The following is a 23,142-nucleotide window of genomic DNA, read 5'->3' as shown; positions in this document are numbered from 1 at the left end:
ACTTCAGCCCTGAAGGCACACTCTTCCATTGTCTCCTGAGACAGATGCCAGCCAGAAGCCTATCATTTTGACTCTCCTGCCTGTCAGCAGTCCTTGGAGGACGCTCTGCTTGAAAACTGAGAGGGAGAACAACTTTCTACAGTATCTCCTTTCTCCACACTGTGCATAATTTTTTTTATAAACTTCCATTATGTCCCCCAAACACAGCCTCATCAGTTGCTGCATGCCAAATCTGGGCATCATTCCTGCAAAAATTCTCATGACTGCTGAGTGGAGTGCTGATAATATGGCTGTGGTGTGTGCAATGTTTGGCCACATCCCAGAGCAGCTAAGTGGGCCAGAGTGCATATCAGTGGGTCTTTGTGTAGGTTCGTTTACTTGCTTTTTATTACAGAAGGAACCATGTGGCCCAGTTCACGTTTACCAGAACAGTGGTGGTGGTCGCTTTCCTATGACTGGATCCCAGTTAGTATCGATGCCATCTGAATTATGTGTAATGGGTTCACTTTTCATATCAGCCGAGCTTTTTTGGGGGAGCATCAGTGGAAAGCATGGACTTTCCATAACGTCCATCCCAGGAAAGAAGTTTGTGTGCTGTAGGGTTTTGCCATGGAAAAGAGTTAACTCTGTCACACCAGTGGTATGACTGAAGCTTGTGCAATGGCACGGAGATACAGAGTTTTCTCCATGCTGCCACAAATTGCCCATTTGTGTGCCCCGGGTGGCGCTGTGGGTTAAACCACAGAGCCTAGGACTTGCCGATCAGAAGGTCGGCAGTTTGAATCCCCGCGACGGGGGTGAGCTCCTGTTGCTTGGTCCCTGCTCCTGCCAACCTAGCAGTTTGAAAGCACGTCAAAGTGCAAGTAGATAAATAGGTATCGCTGCAGCGGGAGGGTAAACAGTGTTTCCGTGTGCTGCTCTGGTTCGCCAGAAGCGGCTTAGTCATGCTGGCCACATGACCCGGAAGCTGTACGCCGGCTCCCTCGGCCAATAAAGCGAGATGAGCGCCGCAACCCCAGAGTCGGTCACGACTGGACCTAATGGTAAGGGGTCCCTTTACCTTTACCTGGAGGCAAAAAAAGCTTGGGTACATAGGCGGAGTCCATAACATGAATTTCCTACACCAGAATTGTGCCTCTGAACAACCGGCAGAGAAAGACACCACATTGTGGGCTCCTTCAATGCTGATGTGTTCATCCATTGCACTTTGGGTAATGTTTGTGGTAGGTAAGTCCCCACACCACCCAGGTGTTCTGCGAGGGGTGTTGCTGGCATGAAAATGATCCACTAAGTATATATGAACTGAGACAAGTGTGGATTTGCCCTGCAGATTTTCTGTGGCCGAGTGGAAATTATACAGTCGCACTTGGAGATACCTGGGGTCGCTTGCAAAAGTAAAGGAAAAAGTGTTGTGCCTGTTTGAACAAGTCCTCTTATTTTTAATAATAATAATAATAATAATAATAATAATAATAATAATAATAATATCAACAACTAATTAATTATATGCCACCTTTTTAGGTGGCAGGGCTCAGAGCCAGTTACAGATTAAAATATGAACTAAAAATATAGGGGGGAAACGTAAAATAAGTAAACATTGATAGTTTTATTTCTATCTGTTGATCTATTAAAACCATACAAATTACTTCTCCGCCCAGTTGCTTCTGTGTGTCTCCTTCCAGTCTGCAGGGTGGGTTTTCTCCGCTTCCCCGTCTGCCCCCCCCCCAGCATTGCCCCCTCCCCACACTTTTCTCTGCGGATTCCCTGCCCCACCCGGATCTAGCCTGCAGATCTACCCTTGCGGGCGGCCGCATCGCACCAGCCCCTCGGGAAGAAACCCACAAGCGCCAGCCCAAGCAGCAAGCGGACGGGGAGGCCGGGGGTGAGCCCGCGGATGGGCCGCCGGCGCGACAGCCCCTTCGAGCTGCACGGTCGGAGGTGATGCCAGCTGGGCACGCTTTGCCCCGGGCGGGCCCGTCCGTCCCGCTTGGGCTCCGGGCATGCGGTGCGACTGCGATCGCCGCCGTTCTCCGAGGGCAGCTTGGATCCGCCCACTGGGCGCTGCTGCCTCTGCAACTGTGGGTGGGCTGCAGCGGGGCTGGCGGAGGGATGGTCCTGAGTCCTGCGACCGCCCTCCTCTCCTCCTCCTCCTCCTCCTCCCCGGCCCAGGACGGCGGGCCACCCTCCCGCCTCGCATGGAGCCTGGGAAGGAACCGGGCGCCCCTCGGGACGCCAGCGGAAGTGGCTTCCCCTCGCCCGCTCCTCGGGGCGGCTAGAAGCCCGAAAAAGAGGCCTGGCCGACCCTCCAGGCTGGGCGGGCTCCGGGCTGAGTCCGACGGGGCGGGCGGGCGGGCGGCCCTCCTCCCTCCTCTCCGCCTCCCCCGAGTCGCGGCCGCCGGAGCAGCTCAGGGCTCGGCAGGCATCCGAGGAATTCGCTCCCGCCGAGCGCGGCGCGGGGTCCGGGCGAGGCGGGGCGACGGGGCCGGAGGAAGAGGGGGGAGGACGCCGCCGCCGCCGCCCCGTCGAGTGATGGCCCAGCCTCTGCTGCGGAAAACTTTCTCCCGCCTGCGGGGCAAGGAGCGCCTGGGGCGCAAAAAGGCGGCGCAGCGCAAAGAGCCAGGTAACGGCGCCCCGGGGGGACGGGGGTGGGGTGGGGTGGGGTGGGTGCGCCCCCCGCCAGGGAGCCCACCCCACCCCACCCTGCGCCAGCGAGCGAGAGGCGGGGGGTCCGCTGGAGGGCTGGGGCCAAAAGGCATCTCCGGCATTTCCTCTGCCGTTGCTGCTAAAATAGGCAAAAGGAAGCGAGGGGAAGGAGCTGCCAAGGATGGATGGGCGGCGGGTGCCGTCTTTCCTTGTCGGGGGGCTCTTTCCTCTCCAGGTGGAGGGGCACTTCTGCCGGGATATCCCCCACCTACCCAAAAAACAGGTCACAGATCCCTCCAGATCCCACCTTGACAGGCCCTGGTCAGAGTCCCCCCCCCCATGTCACAAACTCGCCCGCCAACTTCTCAGTCGCCTGGCAGTGCCAGAGCCAGCCCAAGGCATTTTGCAGCCTGAGGCTAAGGGCAAGAGGGTCCCCAGGAGAGGGTGCGGGGAAACCAGGAATTATGTTCACATGTGGTGGGGATGTAAATATATATATATTGGCAAAGGGTGTTTAACGAGGTAACAGAAATCGCTGGGTTAAAGCTGACCAAAAGTCCAGAGGTAGCATTATTCTCAATTTATGATGGGGTGGACCTCGGAAATTTATTGACAGCTGCAGGAGTTCTTTTAGCTAGGAAGTGGAAGGGGCAAGGTGAATATAAAATGGATTAATGCTATAAAGAGGTGTGAGATATAGCTGTTAATGATAAATTAAGCTGCGCTATTAAGGTAAGACAGGGAATATGCCGGAGAAATGATTTTGAGGAAGGTGTTTGTTGTAGAATTTGTACCGTTAAAATGGAAAGGGGCCAAACCATCCCAAGAGGAGTTGAAACAGTGGCGTAGCGTGGGGGGTGCAGGGGGGGCCAGCCGCACCAGGCGCAACATCTGGGGGTTAGGGTTAGGGGGCGCAAATCCACGGGTTAGGGGGCGCAAATCCACGGGTTAGGGGCGCAAATTACTTGCCTTGCCCCGGGTGCTGACAACCCACGCTACGCCACTGAGTTGAAATTTTGGGAGGTTGGATAGTTACCATGGAATGGTCTTGGGAGTGGGGTGCACATTCATATTTATTTATGATTATTACTTTGTCAAAATAAAAATGAAATTATATGGGGGAAAAGATGGTCCCCTCCTTGGTTCCATGTTCTGAAGGTGACTGGGCTGAGAGATGATTCCATCTTCAGCACAGGCATTAGGATGGCAGCAGTACCCCTGGCACACCCCGAGGGCTGCTGGCTGGTTTAGTGAGTGCAGGACAGGCCGCCTGGCACACCCGCTGGTGTGCCCTCCAGCAGAAGAGGCAGAGCTGCCCCTCAGCAACTGCTGCCTGAGGTGCTTGGCTCCCTCTACCCAGTGGTCCTGCTGGCCTTGTGTAGCACATTCCATGAGCAAAGTGGAGGGGCTGGCCCAAGGTGGCAGCTTAGAGGGCAGGGGCTGGGGAGGCAGAAAATGGGCAGGCGGGCGAGTCAGGCAAGGGCCAGGCAGCCTGGGGGATACAACAAGTGCTTTGTCCCTGAACTATCGTGTCTTTAGCCCAAGGACAGAGTTGTGCAGCCCCAATCCAGGTGAGCATCTGGCAGACAGGGAGCAGATGGTGCATGCAACTGCTGGTCACCTGATGGACACAAAAGCACCACATGATGCCAATCTAGCTGGGCCATGGTGTAGTTTTGTCACCACAAATGCATTTTTTTCCACACACTCACTTTTTTTGTGGCTGCCTGGCAGAAGCAGAATCCTGCACATGGCAGTTGATGTGCCCACGGCTGTATGAAATGTACCATTCAGGTATTCAAGCCCCGGAGATGTCAGCTGCTGTTTCCTTTAATTGGCTTTCTAGGCAAACAATTGAGAACAACCTTCATTCGGTATCCCTGCAACATTCAGTCCCACGGGCTCAAAATTCTGGGAGATCTGAGTTCATCTCGTTTCTTTCTGGAAAAGCCCGTGGGGGAAGCCGCACTTTCTCAGCCTCAGTACTCCTCCTGTAAAATGAGAACAACAATCAAACTTGCAGGGCTGAGATGCAAAGGCATTTTCAGCGGTGGCACTCTCCTTGCAGAACTCTGCTTGGTCCTGGGTCTGCTAGCCTTTCAGTGCCAGGCAAAGATCTGACCCAGGCACTGGGAATCTCTTTCTGAAGTAATAGAATAAGTAATTTTCTTGTAATAGTTGCCGATTTCTCCCTTCCCCTTTAAGTAAATTGCTGTTTCTAACTTTGTACTGTAGTTTTATGTTTTTATTTTTTTATTTTATGACTGTAAACCTCCCTGAAAATTCTAATGGAACTGAGGGGCTGAATAATAACTGTTTTTTTTTTAAAAAAAAAAAAACACCAACACCCTATAATAATCATTTTTAATTTTTTTTTATTAAAAAAGTAGGTTTCCTGGAATCTTTCCCTTGGGTTGTTGATTATGTGGCATAATATAGCGCCTCCTTCTTACTCCCAGTTGTGCATCTGAGTTTGTCTTTCAGTGGCAGGTAAAAACTCTGGGGGGGAATAAGTATTCAGATATAAGGTTATATGAAATGAAATAAGGTTCTCTAATGCATCTCCTGGGAGCAACGCATCCCAAAACAGCACCAGGGTAGCTCATTTGGTCAGAGCACGATGCTAATAATGCCAGGGTTGCAGGTTCGATCCCCGTGTGGGTCAGCTTCATATCCCTGGATTGCAGGGGTTGGACGAGGTGAGCCTCAGAGTCCCTTCTAACTCTATGAGTCTTGTGTTCTGTGATCGTTTGCTGCTCCTTCCACGTCCCCTTTTGCTCCTCAGCTGCCTTCTCTGTGGCTTGTATGTTGGTTCTTGGGCTGCTCCCTGATCAATGGAGCTCTTCGTGTGCCGAGTTACTCGTGGACCTACAAAGGGAGCTCTGTGTCTTGGCCGGGGAGGGGACTGCGCAGTAAACAACAGGAAATCCAACTTGGCACTGGGTCTGAGCAGCTGGGAGATGGGAGGGACCTCCTGGCCTCAGCTGCATTGCAGGCCTTAGCTGCATGTCTTCAGGCCAAGCCTGGGTAGGAGTGGGCTTGAACCCCTCCAGGACCCTTTCCCCCACCACCTTTCCTCTGCCCCCCTCCCCAATTGGTCCTCACCCAAGGTTTCTGTGAATTGCTTCTATCCAGAGCATGGATGCAGTACTCCGAAATCTGCTTGTGCCTGCTGCTTTCTTCTGCTGGGGGTTCCTTTGCTGTCTGGATGGTTTCAGAAGTTTCCTCCAGAGTTTAAACAGAAGCACTCAAGTCTCAGTGAGCTCATCCCTAGGAACATTCATGCATATTAGCCAGGTCGCCTCAGCAGCCCTGAATCCCTTAACAGTATCAGTCTGTGGAGAAAGGCTGAGTGCTGGAAGGGAGCAGAGTACAGTCGTACCTTGGTTCTCAATCCGTTCCGGAAGTGCGTTCCAAAACCAAAGTGTTCCAAAACCAAGGCACGCTTTCCCATAGAAAGTCATGCAAAACGGATTAATCCGTTCCAGACTTTTAAAAACTACCCCCAAAACAGCAATTTAACAATAATTTTACTATCTAACGAGACCATGGATCCATAAAATGAAAGCAATAATCAATGGACTGTACTATAAAATAAATAAGGCAGTATTGTAGATGTTTAATTAAAAAAATCTTCCCTGCATTAATGATAGTCATTGTTTGGATGGAGGGCTTTAACACATTTCTGCAGTCACTCAGTAGCTGAACTGGTTTCCACACAGTCACAAAAACAAATTAACTGAAAAACCCTCAAAAACAAAAATGCAGAATAAATAGCAAAAGCAAAGGAGCCAAACTTAATCTGTTCCGGAAGTCCATTTGACTTCCGAAATGTTTGAAAACCAAGGCACAGATTCTGATTGGTGCAGGCACCCTGGAAACAATAGCTGACAGCCACATCGGACGTTCGGCTTCTGAAAAATGTTCAAAAACCAAGTTTGGGAACCAAGGCGTTTGAGTACCAAGACACTTGAGAACCAAGGTACCACTATAGTGGACTTTGAAGAGAGACCCAGAGTTCAGTTGGCACAACCCTTTCTTGTTGGGTAGCTCCAATGTGAGGCTGTTTTCAAGCCTAATTCCTATGTGTCTGTGTATGCAGAGGGGGTCACAGTGCATGGGGACATCTGTTTCAGCGCCCTGAAAATGCCCCCATGTGGCAGATAGGCTTCAAAACAGTCAGCCCTGTGTCTGCGTGGGGGGTAGCCTGAAAAGGGGAGATGAGGAGACCCCATCTGTTGCACCTGGTCCACGGGCCAGCTGTTCTGCTCCATCCCAAACAGGATAGCTGGCACCTAGAGCTTCCCTAAGAGCTTCCTGTGCCAAGTCTCTGCTCCTTTCCAGTTGCAAACCACCGTATTGTTCAACAAGGCCTTGCCTAATGTTTAGCCAGTGTGGTGTAGTGGTTAAGAGCGGTGGACTCGTAATCTAGTGAACCGGGTTTGCTTCCCCGCTCCTCCACATGCAGCTGCTGGGTGACCTTGGGCCAGTCACACTTCTCTCTGAAGTCTCTCAGCCCCACTCACCTCACAGAGTGTTTGTTGTGGGGGAGGAAGGGAAAGGAGAATGTTAGCCGCTTTGAGACTCCTTCGGGTAGTGATAAAGCGGGATATCAAATCCAAACTCTTCTCTTCTCCTAATGCAACAAATTCAGTGTGTTCTGAACTTGGGTGGTACAACCAGACACACACACAAACACAGCATGCTTATTTCTGTTCCCCACAGATTCTCCTTCCGAGGCTCCATCAGCTTTGGAGTCCCCCACGGAGTGTGGGCTTCTCCCACCGGGTGATGGACATGCCAAAGGGCCCACCGTCACCGTGTCGAGGAAGCATACCTGGGCCAAGTTTGCTTGGAGCAGCCAGGAAGACCCTCGCAGCAGGAAGCTGAGCTCTCCAAATGCTGCACAGATACCTGCTGACCTCGGCGAAACGCTGTCCCCAGAGAGCCATCCCCACATTGGCTCAGCGGCAACTGGACCCAAGGACGCCGCTGAACCATTGGTCGGCCCAGCAGAGACCCGCACCTCTGGCATTGGTGCCAAGTGCAGCAGCCAGGGGGCCTACCTGCAGAGCCTGGAGAGGAGCAGTCGCCACTGGGTGCTCTCGGGGAAGACCCAGGGGGCAGAAGAACCTGCGGCCAGCTCCAGTACGGAGCAGGAGCCCAGCACGCTCTGCAGCAGCGAAGGGGATATCTGGTACAATCCCATCCCGGAGGATGAAGATCTTCAGCTCCCTAACCTTGACAAGAGGTGGGGCAGTGGTGCTGAGAACAGCAGCAGGAAGGGGAAGCCAAGGGAGGCCAAGGCTACAGGTGAAGGTCTCCACCTGGCTGACTCGCAGCAGGCAGGTGGCGATGGTGTGCGGACTTCGCCGAGCCATGCAAGGCCAGCGAAGCAAGTGGAGGAGCCGAGCAGCAGCCACCAGTCCCGGGCCTTTGGTGAGAGATCATTTTTCTAAAACGATCCCCACGTTTTTACCATGGGGGTGGGAGAGCTGTGGCCAGATGTTGTCAGATTCCAGCCCCCGTCGGAGCCTGCAAGCATTGGCCAATGGTCAGGGATGATGGGAGTTCTAGTCTAGCAACCTGTGGAAGGGGACGCGGGTGGTGCTGTGGGTTAAACCACAGAGCCTAGGACTTGCCGATCAGAAGGTCGGGGGTTCGAATGCCCGCGACGGGGTGAGCTCCCGTTGCTCGGTCCCTGCTCCTGCCAACCTAGCAGTTCGAAAGCACATCAAAGTACAAGTAGATAAATAGGTACCGCTCCGGCGGGAAGGTAAACGGCGTTTCTGTGCGCTGCTCTGGTTCGCCAGAAGTGGCTTAGTTATGCTGGCCACAACCCGGAAGCTGTACACTGGCTCCCTCGGCCAATAAAGCGAGATGAGTGCCTCAACCCCAGAGTCGGCCATGACTGGACCTAATGGTCAGGGATCCCTTTACTTTTACCTTTAACCTGTGGAAGACCACAAGTTCCCCCTCCTTGGTTTATAGCATCACTTCTCCATATTTCCCCCTTTCCCCTGCCTCCTTACAGGTGCTCCACCAGGATGGATTTGGTTTAAATCCAATTGATTTAAATCACGAGTCAGTAAAGACTTGATTGATTTTTTTTTTATTATTTTTTTACAGAAAGTCTTATTCTTGCTGGTATAATCTTAATATTTACAACCAGATGAAGGTTTCATTTTTGGAATAATAAATTTTCAGAGTAGTTTTTACAGTTACATCAAAAACTACTGATTTGGTTATACTATTAGAAATACATAGAGAGATCATTATGAAATTATTGTGAGGTTTAATAAGCTAACTGTTTATATTTAGACAACTGCACTTTATTGGAAGGAGGAAAACAATCATTTGGCGCTGTGGTTTAAACCACTGAGCCTCTTGCCGATCAGAAGGTTGGCGGTTTGAATCCACACAACGGGGTGAGCTCTCGTTGCTCTGTCCCAGCTCCTGCCAACCTAGCAGTTTGAAAGCACGCCTGCGCAAATAGATAAATAGGTACCGCTGTGGCGGGAAGGTAAATGGTGTTTCCATGCGCTCTGATTTCGGTCACGGTGTGCCATTGCACCAGAAGTGGTTTAGTCATGCTGGCCACATGATCTGGAAAGCTGTCTGTGGACAAACGCTGGCTCCCTCGGCCTGCAAGCCGCAACCCCATAGTCGCCTTTGACTGGACTTAACCATCCAGGGGTCCTATACCTTTTACCTTTTTCGTTAACTGATGTGGTTAAACAATTATTTAAAAAAGAAACTCAGACTGAGTTTTAGCACACATGGAAAACTTAAATCCTTGTTTCCTGATGGAATATAATGTAACTTAAATAGAAAACTATCTTTAGAAATATTTTTTCCTCCAAAAGCATTTCATTTTAAAAATCCTATTTAAATAAAAAAAACATTTAAAAAATAAATAAATCATTGATTTTTATCCACCCTGGGCTTCACCCATCGCCTCTCCCCCCCATCCCCTCTCCTGGCTCCATGGCCTCCCAGCCCCATTCTTATGGCATTTCTCCTTTCTCATCATCAGGACCAAGTTAATGACACAAAACCCCACATATCTTATCTATATCTATAATAGAAACATTGCCACCCAACCCCCCCATCTCCCCCCTTTCCCCCTTCTTCTTTCTAATGTCTCAACAAATGACACTGATCTGTAAAAAATAAGAGAGAGAGAGGGAGGGAGACATTGCATGTACTTTTGTAAACGAATCTTTAATAAAAATACATTAAAATAATAATAATAATATCAGGGCCAAATTAACTGCCCCTCTGGCACAGGTGTCCCAGGGCAGCAAGCCAGGTTGCCTTGGGGCGTCATGTGAGTTTTATTCCTCTGACGTTGCGCGTATCCACATCAGGGTTTTGACGTGGAACTGCTCTTGGATGAACCACTTGCCCTGGTTTAACAGGGAGGCTTTGCTGCTCAGCCCCTCTGGCCCTTCCCCAGCCTTCCTTTCGGCTTGATGTCTCATTGCCCTTCTGCCCTCGTCTTCCCCACAGTCCCAGCCTGGCAGCTGCCCGTTCGCATCTTACAGCACCCATTGCACTACAGGCCAACTCAGTCTAAAGCAGATTTTAATAGGCTGCTTTATTGCCCATTTAGATCAGTGGCTCATTGAGTGACTGGCACTGCCTCCTGCGGGGAGGGGGGGGGTTAATTGGGGGGGCACTAAGAAGCAAGGGGATTGCTGGGGGGCACTGGAGGTGTAAATGACTATCAGACTTCGAAAAGCTGGTACCACTGGGTCAGGTTCCTTCAGTTCTGCTGAATTAATTTGTTTTGATCGTATTTTGAACAAATGTGCAATTTGTTGTTGCTGTTGTATTGCGTTGCTTTATTCCATAGTGGATTGTGCATGCAGACCTCTTTTCTGAATAATGTTTCTTGTGGGTAGCAGAGGTGGCCCTGGGGATGAGTTTATGGAACCAAGGGGGCGGTGGCTCAAAAAGTTTTGGGAGTCTCTGGTTTGGATTACAGTGGTACCTTGGTTTGCAAACTTAATCCGTTCCGGAAGTCCGTTCCAAAACCAAAGCGTTCCAAAACCAAGGCGCGCTTTTCCATAGAAAGTCATGCAAAATGGATTAATCCATTCCAGACTTTTAAAAACAACCCCTAAAATAGCAATTTAACATGAATATTATTATCTAATGAGACCATTGATCCATAAAATGAAAGCAATAAGCAATGTACTGTACTGTAGAAGAAATAAGACTGTATTGTAGATGATAAAAATTAAAATTATTATTTTTCCCTTACCTGCACTGATGATAGTCATTGTTTGGATGGGGGGCTTCTATCTATCTATCTATCTATCTATCTATCTATCTATCATCTATCTATCTATCTATCTATCTATCTATCTATCTGTAGCTGAACTGGGTTCCACACAGTCACAAAAACAAATTAACTGAAAAAGCCTCAAAAGCAAAAATGCAAAATAAATAGCAAAAACAAAAGTGCCAAACTTAATCCATTTCGGAAGTCCGTTTGACTTCCGAAATGTTTGAAAACCAAGGCGCAGCTTCTGGTTGGTGCAGGTGCCCCGGAAACAATAGCCGACAGCCGCACTGGACATTCAGCTTCCGAAAAACATTCAAAAACCGGAACACTTCTGGGTTTTTGGCGTTTGGGAACCAAGGCGTTTGAGTACCAAGGCACCACTGCAGCTGATACACCTGTCAATAATAACCAGCTGATACACCTGTCAATAATAACCATTGCCCGTGAAAATGGTCTTGCGATGCTGAATTGTGGGTTCTCTAGTGTGCGTTTTGTTTGGCTTTGGCGTATTCTTCTTTGCAGTGTCGTTGTAACGGAGACTTGGCCCGCGTTGTGCCCTCCAGGGGTCTTGGTCTACGGCTTCCACCAGCCCCAGTCGGAACAGAACCCCAGAGCCCAGCTGCCACTCTTTCCCCCGCCGCGGGGGTGATACCCACTGGGTGAGTGGCACTTGGCTTGACCTATCTTATACAGTTTCTCTCTGCAGGGAAAGCGGCAGTCGCTAGTGTGGAGCCTGAGGAGAGGGCTGCGGGCGCCGTGTCAGCGGCCCAGAGCCCCAGTGCCCCCAAGAAGGGCCACTCCAAGGCCAAGTCCCCGGGCCCTGTGCGCAGCCTCTCGATGAAGATGAAGAAGCTTCCGGAATTGAGGCGGAAGCTGAGCCTGCGCAGCTCCCGGACCAGAGAGCCGGACGGAGGCTCCTCTCCCAAGGAGTCGGGCAACGTCATCAGCCGCTACCACCTCGACAGCAGCGTGGCTTCCCGGCAGACCCTGGCGCGGGCCAAGGCCACCAGCAAAGGGGGCTACCTGAGCGATGGCGACTCCCCAGACCTCCTGGCGAAGCCTGAGGCCTGCCTGGGTCTCGAAGGGGGGTCCTTCCGACCGTACAGCTTTGCCGAGCAGCCCGGCTGCCTGCAGCACCTGTCCGGCCTGGTCAGCATCCACCTTCTGGGGGTGCAGGACTTCAGGCCCCCCAAGGCTGAAGCGAAGGAGGTCTTTTGTGTCCTACAGGTGGACTCGGTCAACAAGGCCCGCACGGCCCTGCTGCCTTGCCAAGCAGCCTTCCTCAGTCTCAACCATTCCTTCCAGCTGGAGCTTGAGGACGCCCAGCTCCTCAAAGTCGTGGTCTTCTCGTGTGACCCTGCGGTGGGCAAGAACCGAGTCTGCTGCCATGGCTCCATCCTTCTGCCCCATATTTTCCAAGGTGATTTATTATCTTCTCCCACCCCTCACCATTGAAAACCCAGCCTTTTTTCTCCAAGGAGCTCAAAGTGGCTTGTGTGGTTCTTCCGTCTCCTTATTTAACTCCCACAACTGTGAGGTAGGTCAGGCAGAGAGGCAGCAACTGGTCCAGGTTCACCCAGTGAGTTTCACGGCTGAGTGGGGGTCCAACCCTCCCTGGTCTTCCATGTCTAGCATTTTAACCACCACATCACAATGGTTCTTTCTGTTTAGGGAAATCTTTAATGTTTGATGTTTTATCATGTTTTTAATATTCTGTTGGGAGCAGCCCAGAGTGGCTGAGGAAACCTGGCCTGATGGGCGGGTATAAATAAATAAATTATTATTATTATTATTAAGTAGCAGGTGGATAAGTCTGTTTCTAGGGGGGGCAAGCAGAGAGGTTTGAGTGGTGGTGGTGCTTCAGGTTAAGAACAGTTTCAGGTTAAGAACAGACCTCTGGAACGAATTAAGTACTTAACCCGAGGTACCACTGTTTTATTACTTGCACCTCCCTGGGCATTGATATACTGCAGAGCAGAATCCTCAACAAAGGCCAGCGAAATAATTCCTGCAAATAACTATCCATTGTATTTTCAACAGTGACAGCATACCTCCCCCCCCCCAAAAAAGGACAATAAGAAAATAACAAAACAGAAAAAGAAAATTCAGGGCTAGATTGAAGAGGAATGGTGGGGACTGCATCCCTTTCTCCTGAACCTTCCTGAGAACAGGAGGACAGTATAGATTGGGAACCGTGGTTTGCAGAAGGGCATAGTTCAAAGGCTGCAGAGGGGAGAAGCTGGGAAATATTGGAAGAGGAACAGCAGGAAGAAGAAGCACCACCAGGGGAGAGACAGCTGACAGACTCTGTCTTTGGAAAGCCTTCCTGACCCCTCTTCTCCCAGGACCTGGCGCGCATTGAGAGTGGTAGAACAGAAAGCTCAGAGGCTGAAAGCACAGATCAGCCGGAGCAGGGATGACATAGGATAAGGGAGACTGAGGGGGTGAGACTTACTCAGAGCAACACATTATCTAAGAGAGACTGCATTCCTTCGCCTCTCTCTGTGAATATTGAATAATGTACTTGGTAAGAACTCTTCTTGTTTATCTGCTTCTTGGCTGCCACCGTGGGAGGGATAGGATTCCCCGAAGCCTGACATCTTGGCTCTGGGGCTTGGGGAAGAGTGGATTTGAACTGGTGAAGCCAGACCAGGTAATGTGTTGCCCCTGTATGTGGGCTGAGATCCCCTTGCTGGCCGGAGGGAATGAATAGCTTGGGTCACAGAAGCTCCACGTTTGGGCCGAACATGACCAGGTGGGGAGTGGTGGAAGATTCTGTGGCAGGAGGGGGGGTGAAGACAGATCCAGATGTGAGCACAGACCCTGTTTTCTGTCCAAGGTGCTGAAGTACCCGGACAGGCCTCTTCCATGGTTGTCACTTGACAAAGACAGATGTCACCGGAGCTGACCTGATAGTGTGGCTTTGCCAAGGGGAAGGGTGTGGGGTGGAGTTGAGGGACCAGGCCATCCTCACAGCATCTCTCTCGGCTGCCCCTCCTTCCAGGTTGCAGGAGCCAACAGCTTGCCATGCAGCTGGAGCCACAGGGCCTCCTCTACATCAAACTCACCTTGGTAGACCAGTGGGATCCAGCCAGCAGCCAACAGGAGCCCCAAGTCTTTGGAGTGAAGCTGAGCCAGCTGGTGGAGAGGGAAGGGGCTGCCATCAAAGTGCCATTGCTGATCCAGAAGTGTGTTGCCCAGATTGAGAAGCGGGGATTAAAGGTAAATGCACTCTCTCTATCTCTCTTTCTCTCCATCCACCCATCTCCACTCGACCTAGGCTCTTCCCAGAAGGCATGGCATGGCTATTAAGGGGGTGAAACCTAATCTTTGCAATTTTTTGTCAGTGAGGAGTCTTAAAAATACATTTTTGGGTGTAAGGAAATCAAATCTGCTATTATTTTTGTGATTGGACAACATTTAGCTTGGTAGGTCTACATTTGATTAAGAAGCAGATAAATTGCTCTTGGAAAACCGAAGGATTTTGATTTTACCTTCTGAAAGTGCCAGGTAATGTAAAATACAGTATGATTTATAAATAATATTAATACTAATATAAAATATAACTCCAAGTATTGGGCAATTTTAATGATTTCTGTGTACAGTTGTACCTTGGGAGTGGGGGTGTATAAGATTGTGCTTAGAGAAAATGGACAGGGAGGGTTTTTTTCTCCCTCTTTTGTAACACAGTCATACCTTGGAAGTCAAACGGAATCCATTTCAGAAGTCCGTTCAACTTCCAAAACGTTCGGAAACCAAAGCGTGGTTTTTGACTGGCTGCAGGAGCTTCCTGTAGCCATTCGGAAGCTGCGGAAGCCCTGTCTGACGTTCGGCTTCCAAAAATAATTTGCAAACCAGAACAGTCACTTCCGGGTTTGCAGCGTTCAGGAGCCAAAACATTTGGGAACTAAGCTTTTCAAAATCCAAGGTACGATTGTACTTCGATACACATTTTTTTGACCAAATGAAACTAAATTGATTTAACCAAAATATCTTTTGGATTCCCAAGTCACGTTACAACTTTTTAGCACCGCTCACATTTGGAATTTGAAAGATGAAAAACTGAGCATGCCCTAATGCACTACTGAACCTACCAGGGAAATGCCTTAAGCCAATGGGCCTCAGGTTTCGGGCCAGACCTCCTCCCTCTCTCCCAGGTTTTCCTGCAGCCAGGTCACCTGGCCTATGGAACAGCCCTCTGGAGAGGGGGCCCTTTTGCCCAAGTGACTGGCTGTGTCCTGCTTGTAGGTTGTGGGCCTGTATCGCTTGTGCGGCTCGGCGGCGGTGAAAAAGGAGTTGCGCGATGCTTTTGAGCGGGACAGCACTGCCGTGGTTCTCTCTGAGGACCTCTATCCAGACATCAATGTTGTTACAGGTCAGTGTCCTTGACCCCCAGCTTCGTATTCTTCCCTGTGGGCCCTCCAGAAACCAAACCCTGGCTGCTTTGCGGAGTCTTTGGGGACAAGTAGAGACACATCTATGCAGCTGTGCTTCCTGCCTGCTCTTGGCTGGAAATGCTGGCAGGCACTCCTGGTTTTATACTGCTTCCAAAGTCAATAGTGGTCCTTTAGGAATTGCCTTGCCCCCTATTTGCATGCATTTTGACTTCTGAGGGGCAGGTGTTTTTGAAGGGACAATGAGGGAGTCCTCCAGGGTATCGCAGTCCTCTGCAGCCCTTAATACTTCTGACCGAACCTCAAGTGCTGAGGGCTGTGCACATGTGATGTCAGAGAAGTGGCCTGTTGGCAGGCCTGGAGTATGGCGGGGCTTTTCTGAGAAGGCAGAATCTGCCAATTGTTCGGATCATGGGAAGGGGAAGGGGGAGGCAAGCTCCAAATCATAGCCATTGGAAAGGAACTCAGAGGTCATCCAGCCCAGCCCCGAAGTGCAGGATGCAACTACGTCATCCCTGACCGGTGGCCATCCAGGCTTTACTTAAATGCCTCAAGCAAAGGGGAGCCCATCCACCTCCTGCGGCCGTCTGCCCCCCTGTGTCAAGCAACCCTGCCCGTTTTGGACGGTTTCTATGTTTCTCCGACAGTTTTGCTACCTTGCCATTTCCACCCGCTGGTTCTCCTTCCACTCTCTGGAGCTCCAGAGATGGTGAGGTGAGAGGTGGGGCAAAAATCTCCCCAGCACAGGGGGAGAGGGAGAGATTGAGAGATTATGAGCAGAGGGCCAGGAACTTTAAAGATGAATGGGAACCCTTTACAAAGTATTTGAAGACACAACAAAGTGAACTGGACTCCTTGGCAGGTTTTGAATAAACATTCACAAACTTTTTATTGATAATAATCAGCTAAATAGTTTGAGGATCTATACAACTTTGTAACATGCAGAAAACAGCAGTCTCAGAGAAACCAAGACTGGAACTGAGGGAAGTCAGGGGGTGGGTGGGGGGGGGTGTTTGTGTGGGAGGGTGGGGGGAGGGAGGAAAAATGGGGGGAAAACAAGGATGATATGTTTTTGGATAATGTGTCTTGTTTTAATTTTGAATAAAAAACTTTTTTAAAAAAGAAACTCAGTGAAATGCATATATAAAAATAGTTTTAATAAAAATAAATCAAAACCATATCGTCCATCTGTTTCCGTCTGGAAGAGCAGCTGTGTAGGCCTGTAGCAATAAAGGGGTCTGGCCTGGCCCCTTTCCAGCCCTCCTGCCTCCCCCCACCTGGCCCTGTGCCTCAGTCTTTGCATCCGGCACCCTCACAGTCCTCCCTCTGTGAAGGAAGCTTTTGCCTGAAAATGTCCCTTATGATGGGATAGGGCAGCTTAAGGTGTGGCAAGAACTACTCAGTACCATGATGACAGGAGCCCTCTCTAGTAAGGACTGAGTATGGGAGGGGACCCGTGGTGATGGTTAAATGGACTGAGGTATTTTCTCCTTTCCTCCTCCCCACTTGTCCCCCCCCCCAGGAATCCTGAAAGATTACTTGCGTGAGCTCCCCACACCTCTCATCACTGACCCACTGTACCAAGTGGTCCTGGAAGCCATGTCCAATCGGGCGGCTGGGCAGGAGGCGAAAGAGGCGACCACGACAGCTCTCCTGGATTGCCTGCCAGAGGCCGAGAAGGTGAGGACCCCCCAGAATGGCAGCTCTTCTGAGCCCAGGCCTCTCTGTTTATGCCAAGGGTGACACACCCAGTACTAAAAAAAAAAAAAAGTGAAGGTAAAGGAGCCCTGGATGTTTAAGTCCAGTCAAAGGCGACTGTGGGGTTGTGGCGCTCATCTCGTTTTCAGGCCGAGGGAGCTGGTGTTTGTCCACAGACAGCTTTCCGGGTCATGTGGCCAGCAGGACTAAACCGCTTCTGGCGCAACGGGACACTGTGACAGAAACCAGAGTGCATAGAAACGCTGTTTACCTTCCCGCCACAGCGGTACCTATTTATCTACTTGCACTTTTGAGGTGCTTTCAAACTGCTAGGTTGGCAGGAGCTGGGACCGAGCAACGGGAGCTCACCCTGTTGCGGGGATTCAAACCGCCGACCTTCCGATCGGCAAGCCCAAGAGGCTCAGTGGTTTAGACCACAGCGCCACCTGCATCCCATTATACCCAGTAGTGTAGTAGCCTCAACAGGCTGACCACAATGTGGCCCTTGAAGGAGTTTTGGACCCCCCATTGGAGGAAACGGACTTTCCTTCCCATCAGAACCAGGCCCATCAAATTCCCCCCAGGTTGTTGTCACTGTTGTTGTTTTGAAAAAAGCATCATCATCATCATCATTATTGTCATCGTCATTTTTTATACAGAATAGTTATTGACATAAGTACATGCAAAATGTAGTAAGAGTAATGAATGTAAAAGAATGCAAATAGAAAAATAAAATGAGAATACAGAGGGGAGGGGAAAACATGGAGACCACTGAGAGTGCAGTGCTGCATAGGCTTGTCACATATAAGAAGGAAAAGGTGAGCCAAATTAGTTCTCACTAAAGCCTCGCCACATATTTATTGTGGAGCAGGGGGTTTAGTGGGCTATGCAGATAAGTTAACACTGTAGAAAAATGTATACCTAGTCAAATAAAAGTGGTCTATTAAGGACTCTCCGTTTTTGTGTCAAGTGTCCTGACAGTGCCACATGCCCTACTTTTGGGAAGGAGGTGAGTTGGAATTGCAGTAGGAAGCCACTGGCATTCTGGCTAAGCAAGTAGCATGAACTCAAAAGATTTGTGCATGATGGGCAAATGGGTACCAGGCTCCGAGGGTCGGAGTGCCAGGACTGGGTCCTTGTTGTTCGTTTAATAAATGCACGAACCATTCCATTCAAAACAGTTATCTTCCTGCAGCAGCTAGTGCCATTTTGACGAACATCAAATATTGGAGGTCTTTCTATATATAGTGGTACCTTGTTTCGCAAACTTAATCCATTCCCGAAGTCCGTTCCAAAACCAAAGTGTTCCAAAACCAAGGCATGCTTTCCCATAGAAAGTCATGCAAAACAGATTAATCTGTTCCAGACTTTTAAAAAACAACCCTTAAAACAACAATTTAACATGAATTCTACTATCTAACGACACCATGGATCCATAAAATGAAAGCCATAATCAATGTACTGTACTATAAAATAGGTAAGACAGTATTGTAGGTGATAAAATTTAAAATTACATTTTTTTCTTACCTGCACTGATGATAGTCATTGTTTGGATGCGGGGCTTTTATCCATTTCTGCAGTCATACAATGAGAAATTCATAAAACCAAATCTCACCCCCCCCTTGACTTCCCCCAACCTCCTCTTCTGGTTCTTTAAATATTTGCTACTTCTGCTAATTTTGTTTACCTTGATTTTAAAATCTTTCTACTAATTGTTCTTATAGTCTTATCATTTTTATACCATATCTTTCCCAATTGCATCTTACGATTTGTTGTTTTCCCAACTATTGCTCCTTATACACTTTTTTCCTTAATTGTAAATGTTTACTCAAAGCCTGCTAGTGAGTCATAAATGGTTCCCATTCTTTTTTAAAGTCTTTATTGTCCTTGCCTCTGAGTTTTCCCGTAAGCTTCGCCATTTCAGCGTAGTCTATAAGTTTTGCTTGCCATTCTTCTTTCCTATCATCCTTTCATTTTTTGGCTAGTGAAATCCTAGCCGCTGTTCTGGCATACATGAATAGCTTATTCCGTTCTTTTGGCAAGGCCGGTCCTGTAATGCCTAACAAAAAAGCTTCTGGTTTTTTTTAAACAAATGTTATTTTAAACATCTTTTTCATTTTGTTGCAAACCATTTCCCAGTAGTTCTTGATTACTTTACAGTTCCACCACATATGGTAAAACTTTCTCTTTGCACTTCCAGCACTTATTAGAACTTTTTTCTATACATTTTGGCAATTTTCTCTTCTTCCATTTTCTAGGCCACCCTGACAATGCTGTTGGATCACCTCAGCCAGGTTGCTGCTTTCCATGCCTTCAACCGCATGAACGCCCAGAATCTGGCTGTGTGTTTTGGTCCTGTGTTGCTGAGCCAGGGAGCAGCAGGGCCGGGCCCCTGTGGCCCCGGCCACCACCACCGCACCATTGCCAGCACCATGGACTTCAAGCACCACATCGAAGTGTTGCATTACCTGCTGCAGGCCTGGCCAGGTGAGTGCCAAGTGGGGAGGCCAGTGGGCAAGAGAGGGCAGGTGCCCAGGAAGGGGTTGGCTGGAGGCATGCGGTGCTCTGGGTTTCAGTGACATGGGGGGGCCGGCACCTGCCAGCGTTCACGCTGCAGTAATAATAATTTGATAATAACAGTACAGTCGTACCTCGGATCTCAAACACCTTGGCTCCCGAACAAATCGGCTCCTGAACAAATCGGTTCCCGAACAATCGAAACCCAGAAGTGAGTGTTCCGGTTTTCGAACAAATTTCAGAAGCCGAACGTCCAGCACGGCTTCCGTGGCTTCCAATTGGCTGCAGGAGCTTCCGAATGTTTTGGAAGTTGAACAGACTTCCCAAACGGGTTCCGTTTGACTTCCAAGGTATGACTGTAATGTTATTGTTTATGTGTCGCCCATCTGACTGGGTTGCCCCAGCCACTCTGAAACATTAGCAGGATTTTAATCTCCCTTGTAATGTAACCAGAACTATGGACAATATGGATAGATACAAAATATAGATTACTAAATAATATGCAGTTGAAAATGTTGACAATAGGACCCATGGGGGGGGGTGGGGGGTCTTGAGATTCAGAGTAATCTCTTTATATGGATGTGTATTTGGTATGGTTATAAATTTATATTTGTGAAATCAAAGAGAAATGATTAATAATAATAATAAGGGTTTGGATTTGATATCCCACTTTATCACTACCCTAAGGAGTCTCAAAGCGGCTAACAATCTCCTTTCCCTTCTTGCCCCACAACAAACACTCTGTGAGGTGAGTGAGGCTGAGAGACTTCAGAGAAGTGTGACTAGCCCAAGGTCACCCACCAGCTGCATGTGGAGGAGCGGAGACGCAAACCCGCTTCCCCAGATTACGAGACTACCACTCTTAACCACTACACCACTGCTGGCTCTCCGAAAATAAAATAAACTGTAATGGCTTCTATAAATCCAAGACTGTCCCTGGAAAACAGGGACACTTGGAGGGTCTGTGCCTCAGGCCTTAGTGAACCAGGTGCATTTGGTTTTCATAACTTGCTTTCCCTTCCCCTTCAGCCCCACGCAGGGTAACCGAAGAAGAAGGCGAGTGCCCCCTGCCCATCAAGCCACCCCAGCGCCACTGCCGCCCTCCCTTGGACCTGCCGCTGTTGCAGACCACCGTCGTGGCTCGGAGCCGCCCTCGAGGCCTGGAAAGCCCTCCCAGCAACCGCTACGCTGGGGACTGGAGTGTGTGTGAACAGCAGTTTTCGGCGGGGCCCAGGCCGGGTGGCGACACAGACTACGACGAGGTGGCTGGCAGCGAGAGTGAGAACGAAGAGGACAATAGAGAGGTGACTCTGCCGCACCACAACGGAGCCGTCTTCGTAGGGGACTTCGCCTTGGTGGAAGATTCCGAGGCTCCCTTCAGCACGAGGCTCAACCTGAAGGACTTTGACGCCCTCATCTTGGACCTGGAGCGAGAGATTTCCAAGCAAATCAATGTCTGCCTGTGAGCCGTTCTCTCGGGGCAGAACATTGCGAGGCCTAAGGAAGGGCCGAGTGCGCCTCTGCCGGGCCCTTCGGACAGCCAGGCTGTGACCAAGCCAAGCTCAGGCGGTTGATCCTGCCTTCTTATCAGTATTCTTTCGGATCACGGTACTTCGAACCAAGTGGTCCGTCTTTCGTTGTTTTCGTATGTCTTTTCCCAAAGGGAGGTGCTTTCGCTGTGACTCTGGCTACCAGAGTGCAGTTTGTAGAGCACTTTCAACCTCCTAAATTCCCACCGTGAAATTTATTGTGCGGGGACAGGAAGGAAGCGTTTCTTGTTCCTGCGTGTCGGCGGTTTCGAGGAAGAGAGGAGCTGACCAAGATTTTGTTTTCTTTGCTTGATAATGTTGAACCGGTAGTATTTAAGTAGCACGTTTCTCCTCATCACCCAGAGCACTTCCAACAAACCCTCGAAAGTGGGTCAGTATTATTACCCTCCCTTTATTATAGATGGGAGCCAAGTTTGTGAAGCTGTCGCTTGCCAAAGGCAAACTCCTCTGCGAGTTTGTGCCTGAGCTCAGGTTTGAGGGATGTGTTGGTTTGCAAGCCCCCTCCATGAAGGCTGGCCCCTCTCACTGTCCTCGGAGCTTGCTTACCGGTAACCTCCTCTGGCTGATATCCAGACAGACCAGGGAGATTTTGATAGGCGACATTTGTCCCAAGCGTGGGTAAAATGCACAACCCCTCTCTCCTGCTTCCGCAGGGGAAAGAAAAATAAGAAAAATAAGTCAGAAATCTATTTACATGATGTTTATTTCTGACATTACAACACTAGAGAAAAACACGTCCTTTCAGTTCAGTTCTTCCAGCAAGTCTTATTGTAGCAACCATTGGGCTCTGCTACCATTGTTTATAGTCAAGTTCAGGCTTTCTAGATACACAGTTCTGATCCCGGTCGCTTCCATTTCCTGACCATTGACCAGTTTCACAGTGAAGCATTGCTTCTCAAACGTTGAAAACAGTTCCCAACGTGATGTCATGTGTTGGGTCGCTCCCGTGTCTACAATAAATGAGTTCTCCATGGATGATGTGGCTTTTAGGGACATCAAAGCCATATCTGGTTTTGTCTGGATATCAGCCAGAGGAGGTTACCGGTAAGCAAGCTCCGAGGACAGTGAGAGGGGCCAGCCTCTATGGAGGGGGCTTACAAACCAACAGGATGCCCTTGGCAAAGTGTCCTCCAGGCCCTCTCTGGGTGGGCTTATCTGTCAGAGGCAGTGGTCTGGGCAGCCAAGAACTTCCATTTCAATTTCCCACAATGCCCCTGAAGGAGCATCAAACTGGAGCTTTCTGGGAAATTAAAACAAGAACTCCAAGTCACCTGGTGCTGATTGGAGCATGGAAAATATGTTTGGGGTGGGGGGCAAAGGCAGACATCAATGCAGGGGAGAACAGGGGCATAGTATGGAAGGGGGGGCTGCCAGGGCGATGGCCCTGGGTGCATTTTTTAAGAGGGTGATGCACATTTGGCTTGTCATAGCCCCCTGGAGGTCCCAAGATGGCCCCAGGGCTGCGTTGGCTGGCCAGGCTCCCCACTGCGCAGGAGGGCAGGCAGGGGGGCACTCTGGCAGTGTTGGTGGCAAGGGCTAGGCTGGCGCAGCAGGCTCCATTCACCCTCCATGCCTCACCCCCCCCCGGTGCACCCCAGCCTGCTTCAGGTACCAGCAAACCACGCTATGCTGCTGGGTGAGAAGGCTGACCAGTTGGTTCAAGGGGTCTGCATGCTGAGGCCAGGCCTAGCCATGTTCCCCTAATTCTAATTTACGGTTTTTAAAATGGTGCAGCTTTTGTTTTGACTGTGGAACTGGGTGAGCAGTTCATTTTCACTTTCTTCCTGCCTGAAAGTGGGGTTGCCATATTTCAAAAAGTGAAAATCCAGACAAAAAAAAGTTATTGAGCTTTTTTCTTTGCAAAATTGGACGCTTTTGAGCTATTTCTGAGCAAAAACGACACTGCCGACATCAGCTGATGTACATCCAGATTTTCCAAGACATTTAGCCGATTTTCACCCGGACATTGCTTTGCGGCTACAGTATTCCGGGTAATTCTGTATTTATGGCAACCCTACCTGAAAGTGAAAGGCTAAACTCTATGAAA

At 49.7% G+C, this 23,142-nt stretch overlaps 1 protein-coding gene across 1 annotated transcript; it reads left to right on the top strand.

Moving 5' to 3' along the window:
- The first annotated feature begins 2,154 nt into the window (after positions 1-2,154).
- SYDE1 (synapse defective Rho GTPase homolog 1) lies at positions 2,155-21,572 on the top strand. The gene is made up of 8 exons (XM_081844853.1): positions 2,155-2,620; positions 7,369-8,082; positions 11,643-12,356; positions 13,941-14,158; positions 15,185-15,311; positions 16,853-17,010; positions 19,287-19,515; positions 20,575-21,572. The coding sequence occupies exons 1-8, from the start codon at positions 2,530-2,532 to the stop codon at positions 21,009-21,011; spliced, it is 2,688 nt and encodes an 895-aa protein (XP_081700979.1). The 5' UTR covers positions 2,155-2,529; the 3' UTR covers positions 21,012-21,572.
- Positions 21,573-23,142: the final 1,570 nt, after the last annotated feature.

This window comes from Podarcis erhardii (genome assembly GCF_964252035.2).
Source record: "Podarcis erhardii genome assembly, chromosome: 17".
NCBI classification, from domain to species: Eukaryota; Metazoa; Chordata; class Lepidosauria; order Squamata; family Lacertidae; genus Podarcis; species Podarcis erhardii.
Note: the sequence above shows the minus strand (reverse complement) of the source record. Positions and strands in the feature narration are given on the sequence as shown.

What these genes read in the sequence shown, in the direction of transcription:
- SYDE1 (XM_081844853.1), top strand. Translation starts at nt 2,530, where the DNA reads ATGGCCCAGCCTCTGCTGCGGAAAACTTTCTCCCGCCTGCGGGGCAAG. An exon ending in CCACCAGTCCCGGGCCTTTG is followed by an intron (nt 8,083 to 11,642) that starts GTGAGAGATCAT and finishes TTCTCTCTGCAG; the next exon opens with GGAAAGCGGCAGTCGCTAGT. An exon ending in GCCTGCCAGAGGCCGAGAAG is followed by an intron (nt 17,011 to 19,286) that starts GTGAGGACCCCC and finishes TCCATTTTCTAG; the next exon opens with GCCACCCTGACAATGCTGTT.